Source organism: Hippopotamus amphibius, chromosome 5 (assembly GCF_030028045.1).
Source record: "Hippopotamus amphibius kiboko isolate mHipAmp2 chromosome 5, mHipAmp2.hap2, whole genome shotgun sequence".
Taxonomy (NCBI): Eukaryota; Metazoa; Chordata; class Mammalia; order Artiodactyla; family Hippopotamidae; genus Hippopotamus; species Hippopotamus amphibius.
Window position 1 is genome coordinate 71,947,757 of NC_080190.1, and position 14,330 is coordinate 71,962,086.

At 37.8% G+C, this 14,330-nt stretch overlaps 1 protein-coding gene across 2 annotated transcripts in view; it reads left to right on the forward strand.

The window, feature by feature from the left end:
- The window catches only part of JMJD1C (jumonji domain containing 1C), a 285,860-nt gene that overhangs the window by 46,726 nt on the left and 224,804 nt on the right, over positions 1-14,330 (forward strand). Inside the window, exon 1 of one of the 2 annotated variants that reach the window (XM_057734775.1) lies at positions 9,461-9,643. The exons of the other annotated variant lie outside the window; for it this stretch is intronic. Coding sequence (XP_057590758.1) covers positions 9,476-9,643 — 168 coding nt within the window. The 5' untranslated portion in view covers positions 9,461-9,475. Of the gene's footprint in view, positions 1-9,460; positions 9,644-14,330 lie in introns of those variants that run through there. 2 annotated transcript variants of the gene reach the window in all.

The window sequence follows — 14,330 nt, forward strand, 5'->3', positions numbered from 1 at the left end:
TAGAGGCACGCTTATTTCTTTTCTTTCCAATCTGTATGCCTTTCATTTCTTTTTTCTTGTCTTATTATTGCATTTTGTAGAACTTCGAGTATGTTGTTATTGAAAAGGAATGGTGACAGCTGATGTCATTTCCTTGTTCTCAATCTTTGGGCAAAAACATTTAGTCTTTTACTATTAAATATGATGTTAGCAGTAATTTTTTAATAGATGCATTTTATCAGGTTGTATAAGTGCCCTTCTATTCCTGATTGGCTGAGAATTTTGTCAGGAATGAGGGTTGGATTTTCTCAAATGTGTCTTTTTTGGATTTGTTGATGCCATCATATTTTTCTTCTTTAGTCTGTTGATCTGTTGAATTATACTGATTGATATTTTAATGTTGAATCAACTTGCAATCCTGGGATAAACTTGTATTGGTTGTGATGTGTTATCCTTTTTATAAATTACTGAATTTGATTTACTGATATTTTGTTGAGGATTTTTGCATGTATGAGGGATAATGAGTGTTCTTTTTTCATAATTTCTTTGCCTGATTTTGGTATCCAGGGTAATGCTGACCTCTTAAAATGAATTGGAAACTTTCTCTCCCATGCTGTTTCATAGATTTTTTTCCCCACTCTTTTTTTTTTTTCTCCTGTTCAGTTTCAGCTTTGGTAATTTCTTTTGACCTGTCTTCAACATGATTGATTCTTTCCTCAGCTGTATTAAGTCTGATGAGCCTACCAAACACTTTTAAAATTTGTTACTGCAGTTCTCATTTTCAGCATTTCAGTTTCAAAAATAGATGTTTTTATATAACTTACAGCAAAGGTAATGGTAACCCAACGTGCATGCACTGCCTTGGTGACCAGAGAAGTCACCCCCATGTCTAGGCTTATAGTTTTTGATTGAATGCCAGTTATCATTTACAAGATAATAGAGATTGAAGTATATAGTATTTATGCCAAGAAGCAGGGATGACTTGTTCTGTTAAGCTGTTAATGTGGGAGCTTGAATCAGTCTTGCCTGCAGTTGATGAGGATTTGTGGTTCTTTTTGTTGTTGTTCCTCTGGTTACCTTCAGTGTACCATCAACTGTAAACACTTCTATCATTACCTCATGCTTAAGGTGAGGGTTGATTTGCTTGAAAGTTTAGATCAAATGTTTTTACTTCACCTCAATCTTTAGGCCTTGCTTGTATATCTGAGAGTCAGAGAGGCTCTCTGTACTCTTTTGTTCCTTCTCTATTAGTAGAGTGCTGTTACTTATGGCTGGGAGCTCGTTTGCCTTGTGGTAGGCTGGGGGCCCTGGGAACTATTTAGCTTTGTGGTGGTGGACATCAGGCCTTAATTTTTTGTCCTAGACCAACGTTAGTTTTAGACAGGCTCTGTTTCCTTCTCTTCTCAGTAATCCTGCTTTTCCCCGGTAATAGTAGACCTCTATTGTTTGGAGCCAGGATGATTTCCTGTCCCTCTCTCAGGGGTAGATAGTACCCTCTAATTTGAGGGAATTATAAAAATTTGAATCATAAAACTACCGGAAGAAAATACAGAAGAATACCTATGTATTTTCTAGTCATGGTTTAAGGTTGAAACAAAGATTTTAGCAGATTTGTGTAAAAATTTAAAACTAGTGAATATGAAAAACAAAGTGCAAATGGAGAAAGAAACATCCATGTAAATTTAGGTGTAAAAGCAAATGAAACAATTGATTTTAATTTTTGTAATTAGAAAAATTGAAAAATAGATTTTTAGTTATTATAAAAAAGAATATGAAGGCATGCAAGGTAAAGGTTTCTAATATAAAGGTTACTTGTAATGCAGAGTGTCTCAAAAATTCCTCCATTTGAAGTTAAGTCCTGCTAGGTTATTTTAATATGATAGTTTGAAGAGCAAATTTGGAGAGAAGAGGAAATAAGCAATTCTACAAGGGTGTTTAAAAACTGTTGTTTAATTGGGAAATCTTTTGGTCTGTATTATTAGTTTGTATGTATTAAATATTGATGTGTGTATCTTCTGTGAGACCTCTGAGATAGGAACTTTCTGGCTAAAAACATTGGTTTTCCTAAGCAAGATTACTTTCACCAATCTTTTAACATTTTTCAGGTTTGAACCTACCATGTATCAGGAGGGTGTACTTTGCTGCTTGCTGGATTATTCAGAGGCCTTAGAAGCACATTTTTAGGAACTTTATTGATTATGTTAGCCTCTACTTTTTAAAAATAATTTATTATTAATATTTTATTTTCATTGGCTGCATTGGGTCTCCATTGCTGTGCTCAGGCTTTCTCCAGTTGTGGCAAGTGGGGGCTACTCTTCGTTGAGGTATGCAAGCCTCTTGGTGGCCTCTCCTGTTGTGGGGCACAGGCTCTAGGCGCATAGGCTTCAGTAGTAATGGCCCATGGGCTCAGCTGCTCCGTGGCATGTGGGATCCTCTTGGACCAGAACTTGAACCTGCGTCCCCTGTATTGGCAGGCAGGCTCTCAACCACTGCGCTACCAGGGAAGTCCCTAGCCTCTATTTCTTATGTGTGATTACTAGAGAGGCAGAGGGATTTGCCCAAAGTGTACAGTAGTTAGCAGTGGAAGTAACTTAGGCTTCCTTGATTCTTGCTCTCTCATTACATTACATTATGTGACTGCTAGTTTCAGTTTTGCTGCATTTGAGATACACATCTTAAAATACCTGTTTGTAAATGGCTCTGTGGCATGGGGATTGACCAGTTTTAACCTAAGTGTTTACATACTTTGTGAAAAGAGAAGTTGGTTAGCTTTCTGAGTATTTCTCTTGGCCATCTAATCTTAGATAATATCAAAATGTGTCCTGGAGTAGCAGAATGTCTTGGGGACATTGATTTGAATTTTAAGTTTGTAGTTAAAGTTTTTTCCAGGTCTCTCTTTTATGTGTGTCAATTGTGATTTTTAAAGAAAAAATCTAGGGGCCTCCAAACACTGAGCTTCTGTGAACATAGGTCTTGGAATTGGAGCACTATTTTATACATGCTTTAATTGAATAAATGAATTATCTGTAATAGTGAAGCACACGTGGAGCCAGAAGACAATGCTTTCCTTTATATAGAGTAATTTATTTTTATTGCATATTTATGTGTTATAAATCTCATTATATGTAATCATGTGGCTTTTTCTAGAATATGCCAAAGAAAAGAATGACTAAAGATTTCCTGTATTTCACTGCTAGGTCTTGTTTTGTTTTGGTTTTGTTTCTTTGAAGCCAGATGCCATTAATTTCAGAAGTGTGCCTCAGAGCTGTGAGTACTTGATCATAAAGTTTCATCTGTGGGGAGGAACTTCAATGTAGTATAGTTAGCATGCTGAGATTTTGAGTTAGTATTACTCTTTAGCTTAGGTTTTACTTTGACTTCCCCTCATTCAGCTTTAAATACAAGTATAGATACTCTTTTATTTAATTAACTTTCATGGATATAAACAGAGCCATTCTTTGGGACTTTTAGCTTTGCTGTTACTGACATGTGGAAACAGTAAAGGCTTGTGAGAATAATACGTAATCCTTTAGGAACCTGACCTGTTGATAACTGAAGGAGCTAATGTAACAGTTGAAGATGCAAAATGCAAATCGCCATCTAGCATATTTTAATGGTAGTTAATAGTGGAAGCATTTATGAGAGGAGTGACAAACAAGAAGAGCTGTGGAACACCCTGGGAAGACACCTGCTGTATGCTCAATGGCGACTTTTCATTTATTTTTATCTTTTTAGTTGCTCATTCAACAGATTAGGAAATTTTCAGTGCTATTATGTTCATTCTTTCTAAATAAAAAAAAATTATTGTAAATCAGATTTGAAGTCTCATTTTTAATAGAAAAATGCTGGAAAGAAGTGGTAGATTCCTGTGCATCCAGAATTTAATTTGGAAACTGCATAAGAAATGTGGACGCCCAGTAGAGATTTCTTCTTTTCTCCTTCTGTCCTTTCTTTTTACCTTCCTTTCTTCTTTCTCTCTCTTGCACCTTCCACTGGGCATCACGAAGACAGAAAGTTATGTTCATACATTGGCTCCATCAAAGACATTATTTGAGACTGTTCTCTTTGGAATACTAAGAATAGATTGGTGTTTTGCATATATATTTATAGGATCATTTTAGGGTTTGCATTAAATTGGTAGTTTGGTAACAATGAAAGTTTTTCTTGTGAATTGTAACTCTTTCTCTGTATCTCTTCTTTAGAAATTATCCCCAGGAACCACCTTGCTTTTCTGGTGAAGCTTAAGTTTTATGAAGGCTTTATGTTGTACTTCCATGATGAAATGAGATAATGTATGTAAGACATTGTTTTAAAGGTGATGAATAACCTTATAGAAGAAATATGAAATCTTATTTATGACTCTTCAATTTACAGATTCTAACTTCCTCTTAGTTGGGTTGGATGTAGAAAAAGGTACATTTTTTGCTATGTTCATTCATTAATTCAGTAATTAACATGTATTGAGTATCTATTCTGCACAATTCTTAGTGGATGCTGGGAGTATGTTATGAACAAGATAAATTGTCCTTGTTTTCAGGGAGCTTATAGTCTGCCAAGGGAGACAAATATAAAACAACCTTTTACACATAAATGTTATAAATACAGTTGTGATAAGTACTAAGACAAATGGGAAAAGTTTTCAAAACCCATAACTGAGGATTTGATAATCTTGGAATCAGTTGGCTTCCTTAAGGAAGTGACATTTGAGTTACTTTATCACTATCATAAATGTGGTTGAGGAATTCATTTTAAATAAGTGCTTAGGGAAATACCGAGATAAATATTACTTAAGACTTAATGATAAGCGCATGGTAACATAAATTTATATTCCATTCTATTCTTGGTCTTCCATTTGCAGAATTCAGTGGGAACTTTTGGCTTTCTTCATTTTAACTTTGGCTTCCAGAGTTCCTAGATATATTCATATAGTCTAAGGCCTCATAACCCAATCCAGTCTTTACATTTGACAATAAATAAAAGCTTTCAAGTTACAATATATTTGAAAATTATTTGTTAAAATGCACCAAACTTACTTTGTATGCCATTCCAGTAATACTTCCTTAAATATTAAACAAACCAAGGCATTTCTATTGTCTCTCTTTCCAGATAGACTGAACTTCTTAAGGACAAAGGCCCTATCTCCAGAACCTTGCAGGATGTGAGACACATAGTAAATGTAGAATAAACTAATTAATTATGGATAATCTGTGTTAAGGAGGAAACAACTTGGTAACTGACCTTCCTGTTTGTTTTAAGTTACTTTTTAGCATAATACATTAGGGGCTTGGAATCATAAGGTCTGGTTTTGAATTCCAGTTCCTTAGTGTGTATTCCTAGGCAAATAACTAAACTTCTCTAAACCTCTTCTTTAAAATAAAGATGATTTATTTACATGCAATTACATGTGTAGAGTATTTAGCATAGTGTCTGACACAGTAAGTGTTCCATAAATGGTGGCTAATATTATTATAAGATACAGATCTTCCTTGGCTTATGATAGGGTTACCTCTAGATATCCCATCAGAAGCTGAAAATATCCTAAGTCCAAAATGCATGTAATACATCTAATCTTCTGAACATCATAGCTTAGTCTTGCCTACCTTCAACATGCTTAAAATACTTACATTAGCCTACAGTTGGGCAAAATCATCTAACACATAGTACGTTTTATAATAAAATGCTGCATATCTCATGTAATTTATTGAATCCTTTACTGAAAGTGAAAAACAAAATGGTTGTATGAGTACAGAAGGGTTTAAGTGTGTATCAGCTGTTAACCTTTGTGATGGCATGGCTTGACTAGGAGCTGCAGCTTGCTGCCACTGCCCAGCATCAAGAGGGAGTATAGCACTACCCTTACTAGCCTGGGAAAAGATTAAAATTCAGATCTCAGAGGAATGTTTCTACTGAATGCATATTGTTTTCACATTGTCCTAAAGTTGAAAAATCCTAGGTCGAACCATCCTTACGTTGGCCACTGTCTGTACATGCACTAAACTTTTTTATCTACTTGTTTTATCTGTGATATTTAAAATTGATACCTATAGTGAACAGGATACAGGTATGTGTTAGAGCAGATAATTGGCCCTTTCTGTAATTAAACCAAGTCAAAAAGTAAAAAATTAATAACTAGGCTGTTTATGAAACTAAATTTGATGAACTACTAATTATTGATAATTAAGTGGGTAATTGTGGCCCTTATCACTGTAATGAATACATCATCTTCCTTTAGAAGGCAGGGTTTTTTTTTTTTTAAATAAACCAAGTTGATTTTATGAATAAATTTTTGTAGATTTTTAAAAAACAAAATAACCCCCTATTTTATCTTTTATATAGATTAAGATAATTTGATGTATGAAATTTGCCTGAATTGGGGTGTGTTTGTGTGTGTGTGTGTGTGTGGTTATACTTAATATACATATTTGGATTTGGGGATGGAAAGAGAAGATCTAGTCTATCTAAATTTTCAGCTTCTGTAAACTTAGTTATTTTACATGCTTCTGTGTTACTGTCTTCACCTATATAGGGAAGTACAATAACTTTAGTACTACAATGTATAAGTATGGTATTATAACTTTTCTTTACAGTTAGTAATATTGGCATTTTCTGAGGATCTTTATGAAAGTAAAGGATGTAAGGGAACTCACTGAACAAATATTTTAAGGTTTCAACTCTGACTTTAAATTTATTTTTATTCCATGTTATTTACAGTTATGCTTTACTGACAAAAAATAATGTAAATACAGTTGACTATTGAACAAATTGGGGGTTGGGGCACTGACCCCAGTACAGTAGAAGATCCAAGTGTAACTTTACAGTTGGCCCTCAGTGTCAGAGGTTCTGCCTCTGTGGATTCAACCAGCTGGATGGGGTAGTACTGTTGTAGTACTTATTTGAAAAAACCTGCATGTAGGTGCACCCATGGTTCAATCCCATGTTGTTCAAGGGTCAATTTGTACTCCCTGAAACAAAAGCAAAAAATGCCAGCAAACAAACAAAAATCCTTTAAGACCTTTTTATTTTACATTTTAAAAAATGCACTTCAAGTTTCCCTAAAAGCAAAATATCCACAAATTAGTGATTTGTTGTTGTTAAATCCTAGGTACTAGTTGTAGTCAAGGGATTCATAGACTACTAACTGGAATTTAGTTCTAAGAAGATAAGATGTTGGATTGAAAATGTTATGAAGATATATGGCCTTCTGATAAACATTCGTTTCTGCATTTGAAATGTTTTGATTGATTCAATTGATTTACGTGCTGTTCAGAGTACTTAAAAGGACAGCATTCTACACGTAGAGACGGTTCCTAGGGGTCCATTTTGGGGACCAAAAATTAAAATCAGCTGGCAGTTTTATGTAAGGCAACCCAACAACCTATACTCTATAATTTAGTGAGTGGTATTTATGTGATAATAGTGTTAGTTGCTGCTCTTTTCTCAAATGACTTTATTTAGATTTTCTCACTTGCTCCTAGAATATCCCTGAGATTAGGAAGCAGGCAATTTCAGTTGTAGCAATTGTGTCATGCCAAAGATCACAAAGCAGATCATTGATAATTTGGTGTCTGAATTTAGATCTTCTTATTGTTTTCTCTTTCCACATGTTAGATTATTTTCACCTGGTTATTTTACTGGCTCTTTAATCGAAGTTGAGACTTTAGAAATCTTAGTCTGTAGTTCTCAAGGTGATTTGCTAAGTATTATACAGTATATACTAAAAGAGTGGACTTGGAAATAAGATGGCACAAGTGAAATGGAATTTTTCTCTCAACTTGCCAATATGCATTTCTAGACATGGTTTTCCTTTGTTATCTATTACAGCTCTACATTTGGTCTTTACATTAGCAAAATTACGCCGTGATTAAAATCTGTCTTCCTTGTAATTTTGGTTTTTAACCTGTTAGCAGTGGCCATATAATTTCCATTTCAAACAGCTCAGCAGGGGTGTTGTAAGAAAGCAAATAAAAGCCTTATATCTGTTTTCAATATTCAGATTTCTAGTGTAAATACCTTAAGAAAGGTAACTTTTTTGTGTGTGGAGGCTTGGAAAAATCTTAGAAACCAAAATTAGAAATAAGTTTTTATTGGGCTAGGAGAATATTTGGAGTCGTTTTACTCACTAGTGGCCCTGAGAAAAACCACAACTTGGATTTTAAAAACTACCTTTTAAAAGACTGTAATGTATATTTGAAATCGCACTTCTCACTGACATCTGTATGTCTTGATTTAGACGAATTCAAGGATTAGATCAAAGGAGTAATTTTTCTAAGTTGGAGATCTGTACATGTATGGGTTACAAAGTCCTGTTGTGATTGGACGGGAAGTAAACATAATTTATTTTCCTGAACTATGATTGGCTAAAATCCTTTTATTTTCACGGTATTTTCTAACAACTGAATCCGGAGCCTTTCCGTGTTTTTATTGTCTGACCAGTGAGTTTGGGGTATGTACTAGTGCTAACGGTACTCAGCTTGGTACAGAGACTGTGAATTTTAAGAATGTTGACCACAGCCTTCAACCGGGTGTTCGGCTTTCTTAGAGTAAAGCAATAGCGAGGTGTAAATCTCTGCATAGCTCAAACCCGTGATGAGTAGCGCCCAAAACGAGAAGAATGAAGGAAACACTGTCATCCTCTCATTTTCAGTTAAAGTCGTGGACTGTGTTTCTGCAGTGACCGAGTTCTGTGGGCTTATTTTTCAGTTGAAAGTGTTGCTCTGCTTTACTGCTGGGACTACGGGACTGTTAATTCGGGCAAAATTCAGGCTAACTCAGACTGCAGGCGCCATGTGTTCTGAAAAACATCACTCCGGAGATGCAGCTTTTAACCCAGAGTTTGTTTTGTGACCCAGAGTGGAACCAGCACACTTCACTTTCATCTCACCCCCACTCTCCCATTTCTCAGGGAGCGACGAGTAGAGAGGTGGACCTCAAACACTACGTTTCTGAAGGATCTCATTCCCTCCTCCCTCCCCACTCTTTATCTTTCATCTGGGCTGGCCCCGCAGCTGCTGCTGCGGCGTCTGGCACTATTTTCCGTCTGCGGTAGTTCCTCCGACCCTCTCCCGCGGCTCCCTCCCCCAGCCCGCGGAGGCGGAAGGAGACGCGCGGTGAGCTCGCGACCGCGCTAGTGGATGGGGAGGCGGAGTAGTACTGGCCGCGGCGCGGCGGCGGCGGCGGCGGCAGCGGCAGCGGCAGGGGCTGCCTCGGGGCCTCAGGCGGCCGTGTGGAAATTTCTGTCAGTTTCTTTCTTTTATGTGTGGAAGTGCCGCCAGAGGCTGCAGGGCGGGGAGTCCGGAGGAGTGTTGAGGACTGAGAGAGACCGAGGTCGCTGTGCCCTTGTGGGCAGAGCGTCCGGTGCGCCCCCGAGTCTGCGCTCGCTCGCGGGGCCGCCGCCTTCCCCTGGTCCGCTGTCCTCGGCATGGGCGGCCGGTAGGAGCGGGGTTTCGTTGATATCTTGGCAGCTGAGGAGGCAGCGGCCGCCTCGGCAGTGACGGCTATGGCGGTGGAGAGGCGGCCGGAGCTGGTGGGGAAGCGGTTCCTGTGCCTGGCGGTCGGTGAAGAGGCGCGGCCAGAGCGCGGGGAGAGCGGACGCTGCTGGCGGGGCTGGCGAGCGGGGGTTATCCGAGCGGTGTCACATAGGGACAGCCGCCATCCCGACCTGGCGGTAAGAGAGCGAACGCCCCTCAGTCTCCTGCCCGCGGCCGCAGCCGCACCTCGTGGGGTTACCTCTGGCACCTGGCTCAGCCGGGCCCACTGGCGGTCACGCCCCTCTCCTGCGCTCTGGGCGGCTTTGCGCACATCCCCAGCCTGGTTCTCCTCCTCCCCGCGAGTAGCTGCCCCAGCGGGGGAGGGGGGTACGTGTGACCCCGCGGGGCGCCCCGGCGCCCGCCCGGGCCCTTTGGCCTCTGTCCGGGAGGGCTTTGGCCGCGGCTTCCCCTGTGGCTAGCTCCCCAGCGGCCGGAGACCCTACGGAAAGGCGGGGCTGCGGGCCGGGCGCCGCGCCGGCAGGTGGGGTGGGGGGCCCGCTTCACCAGCATCTCTTTGGGAAAGCCTTAGTAGTGCAGGGGTTGGAGACTTAAAACTTATTCTGTAAGGGGGCGGGGGGGGAGGGGGAGGGGCGAGGGTAGAAGAAGAAAGTGACAAATCTTTGCTTTCCCAGTCTGTCCTAGGATTCGTGGGTGTTTTCGAGGCAAAGGCCCTGGCAGTGGCGGGTGCTCTGATTCAACCTTTTTCTGCTGTAGGTGCTTGGATTTCTAACGGAAAACAATGAAAATAAAATCTTGGTTTGGAGAGCCATGGAAATTAATATCTCTCTCCCTCTTTCCTTTCTTTCCGTTTGTTTTTTTTCTGTAATGTTGTGTATTTTTTGTTAGAAGTGCATAGTGCTTTAAAGTCATCCATTCCTGGGTTTTATATGGTTTTAAGTAAAGGAAGAAATATTGTAAATTAAAACGTGTAAGAGCCTGCAGAACCTTAAAGTGTCTTTTTTTTTTTTTTTTTTTGCTTGCTTTTCCTTACTTGTGACATTGCCAATGTTTTCTTTCAGTAGTGTAGGAATGTGCAGGATTCTGAGACGGGATATGCTATTAGTGTTCCAGTAACATTTTCACTGGGGGGACAGGTTGCAGTTAAGGAGCCAAGTAGAGGCATGACATTGACAAGGCTTTGAAAAGTTGATTTGTGAATACATAATCCATGAAATTCGTTGGTAATACCCTGGAGCATTTAATTTTTCACTGAATTTTTAAAATTTGGGAACTTTTTTCTTTTTATAGGCAGGTTTATAATTCTGAGTTTACTTTAGTATCTGTACGTGTACATATGTATTTTAATACTTTTGAGTTTTTGAGTGTTTTTGTTAACCGCAGTTTCATGAATGCAGTCAGTGATACGGTTTCTTGCGGCATTATTTCTGTTGACTTGATATTGCAAAATGTTTGCAGAGTAGAGGTGATTTTGGAGATTCTGGTTGGTTATTCTCCTTGAAAAGAAGAAAAAGAGTCTTTCTTTAAAAAAAAACAACCAACCCACATTTCTTAATGGTTTTACAAATTGTGGCAAGTCGGTAAGTTTGTGTAAAAAGCATGTGCTGATTTTATTTTTCCTCCTTTTACTCTGATATGTAATTGTCTTGGCTTTATGCGGAATATAGATTATGGGTTAGCATTTTTAAATTGTTTCAAAACAAAGATGGAATGATATTTTGTGTTTTCCACAGTATTTTGTTTTAGTAGATACATGAAAATTGCGAAGTATAGTTTTAAATTTTGAATATCATTGGTGAAAGTCAAGTTATTGGAGTTAAATATATTGAAAACTTAATTTTATATGGGAATTTAGATGATATAAAGAGAGGGATTACACATACCATGTTTGAAAAGGCAAGATAAATTGGGTATTTAAAAATGAAAAGTATACGTGGGTGGAGGGAATAGACTGAAAAGAACAGGAAGGAGTTTTCTGAGATGATGGAAATACTTTGCATTTGATTGTTGATTACATGGGTGCGTGCATATGTCAGAACTCATTGAATCGTGCACTTAATATCTTTGAATTTCCTATATGCGAATTTTACATCAGAAACGTGTTTTGAACTATACTATAACTTTGTGAATCTTCGACAGTTTTCCTTTACCAATCTTTACTTGAAAAATTTATGTTATTACAGTGCAATCTGGGTTTTTTAGCCTGGAACCTACATATTTATTCTCAAACTTTCTTATGTTTCTTTTTTTTACATTCATATTTCCTAAGTTAAATTAAACTTGAGACAGTTTAGCATCACCAAAATGCAATTCCCCTTGTAGACTTCTGTTACTACAGAATAAATCAAGCGCAGAGGAGCTTGATCAGTTTTTGTGGGGGTTTTTTGTTGTTGTTGTTACAAATATATGTAATTTAAAACCTGTAACTTCATTAGGAATCTCAGCCGTATATGTATTTATGGCGCATGATTTGGAAGGATAATTACCAAAACTTGTAAGTAGTTTAGGGAATACTTTGTCTCAAAAGTTAGTTACTCTTATTTTTGGTCTTAATGTATGAGGAATTTCTGTGTGCATTAACTTTCTATACTACTGTTAACTAATTATCACAACCTTGATGATTTAAACAATACAAATTGATTATTGTAATGGTTCTGGAGATGACAAGTCTAACTTGTGGGTCTCCATGGGCTAAATCAGAGTGTGATTAGAACTGTGTTCTTTTCTGGAGGCTCTAGAGGAGATACATTTCTTTTCCTTTTCTAGTTTTTAGAAGCCACCCATGTTCCTTGGTCCTCTTCCTCCTTCTTAAAAACCAGCAATTTATCTCTTTCTGTTTTTCTCTAGTCACATTGCCTTCTTTACTCTCCTGCTTCCCTTTACACTAAGTGCCCTTGTGATCATATTGGGTCCACCCAGATAATCCAGGATAATCTCCCCATCTGCTGATTAACAACCTTAATTCCATCTGAACCCTAATTCTCCTTTGCCATGTAGTTTAACATAGTTACAGGTTTCATGTATTAGGACATGAGCATCTTTTGGGTGGCATTATTCTACCCACCACAGCACTGTAGCAAAAATATTCTTTTACAATATGAGCATACATAATTTGATACAGATAAATTAAGGCTAAAATCAGTTGTAGCTTTCCATGCTGCGAGTTTTGGCGATGTCACTATCTGATCTCTTAAGTAAATGAGCTTAATTCATAGAAGTTTTACTCAACTATGCTTGTATAATTGCACATATTTTGTTGGCAACTTTTAAAAAATGGCTTGAAAACTCTTCTGGGTTATCTCGGAATTACATTAACCAACAAAAGACTTTATCTGAGCCTTTTTATTCAGGAGGACCAAGTTGTTGATGAAATTGAAATCTATAAAATATATTGTGAGCCCTCAGCATTTAGCATGTTTTCTTTTTTTTAGCTTCATTGTTTAGAAAGGTTCTTGCTTTGTCATGTTGAACTTGGTTATTACTGCCCTACTTTTTGAGGAACATTCTAGAAGATTGATAGCATTATGGAAGCAAAGCTGACAGTTGAGCAGTATGGTTGCATAATAGTCAACCTTGAATAATATTGTCATGCTAATTATAGAGCAAAAATTGATTTACTCTTTGCTCATTTTACTTCCCTTGCACAACCTAACAGCCATTTGTTTATTTATCCATCCATTTAGTCACTTACCCACCTACCTTCCCTTGAAGCTTAATGTGATTGCATCATTGTTTCAAGCTAATCCTATCTAAAGTGTGAGTATTTCTAAAAAAATGTTATTAGGTTTTGGGACTTTCCTGGCTGTCTAGTGGTTGGGACTTTGCCTTCCAATTCAGGGGGTGTGGTTTTGATCCCTGGTCAGGGAGCTGAGATCCCACATGCCTTGTGGGCAGAGGACCAAGAACTTGGAATGGAGGCAGTGTTGTAACAAATGCAATAAAGGCTTTAAAAATGGCCCACATCAACAACAACAAAAATCTTAAAAAAAAAAGTATCAGGTTTTTTCAGTACCCAAAAGGAACAAAAAAATCCTGCTGTTGTGTTTCGTAGACCAAATGTGTAAATTTGTTTGTATTTGGGGGAATTTTCTAATGGTCACTTAGTGAGGAGTAGCTAACCTTGTAATACAGATTTTAAATTATTCTGAACTGTGTACTACCTGCAGATTAAATTTACTTTGCAGATCTTATTTGTCCTAAATATAAATATCTTAAATATGAAAACCATGCTTGTCTGCTTAGCTGTCTCTTCATTTAAGTTTCAGATTGAGTTGGTAATATTTGATTCTTTAAGTTTTGTTACGATAATTGTTTAGGTAAATCTAAAATTTATATCATGGTGTTGCAGTATTGCTAATACTAGCTTCTGGTGGAAGGCACACAATGTTTAATGAATGAATGAATGATTTTTACTTCATTGCTCAGTATGACCTGGATGAGTTAACCACAGGGAAAATTGGTTTAGCTGGTAGGGAGAAAGACTTTTGTGCCTGATTTGAGTACATACGGTACCCCCCCACCCATCCCTGCTGGTGAATTTGTACTGTGATTGGTCCTAAAGACTTATGTACAGGAAAATAAGTATGTAAACTGTAGCTGTAAGGGTACCTAACTTGTGCAGTTGTAACCACTAGCTGTTTTTAAAAGAAGATAGCCACCCAATAAATGGTGTGAATTGTATGTTTCTGTGTAAAATTAAATAAAGGAGGGGTTTTGTTTTTTCTCTTTGACCTGTCATAAATGTATTCTGGCACATATTTTGTTGCCATTAATTTAAAATAGAGAATGTTTTCATTCATTTTGGTAATTGGACTAAAGACATTAGTATAAGAATTCTGTTTTAGCTTTATATAGGGATGACATTGC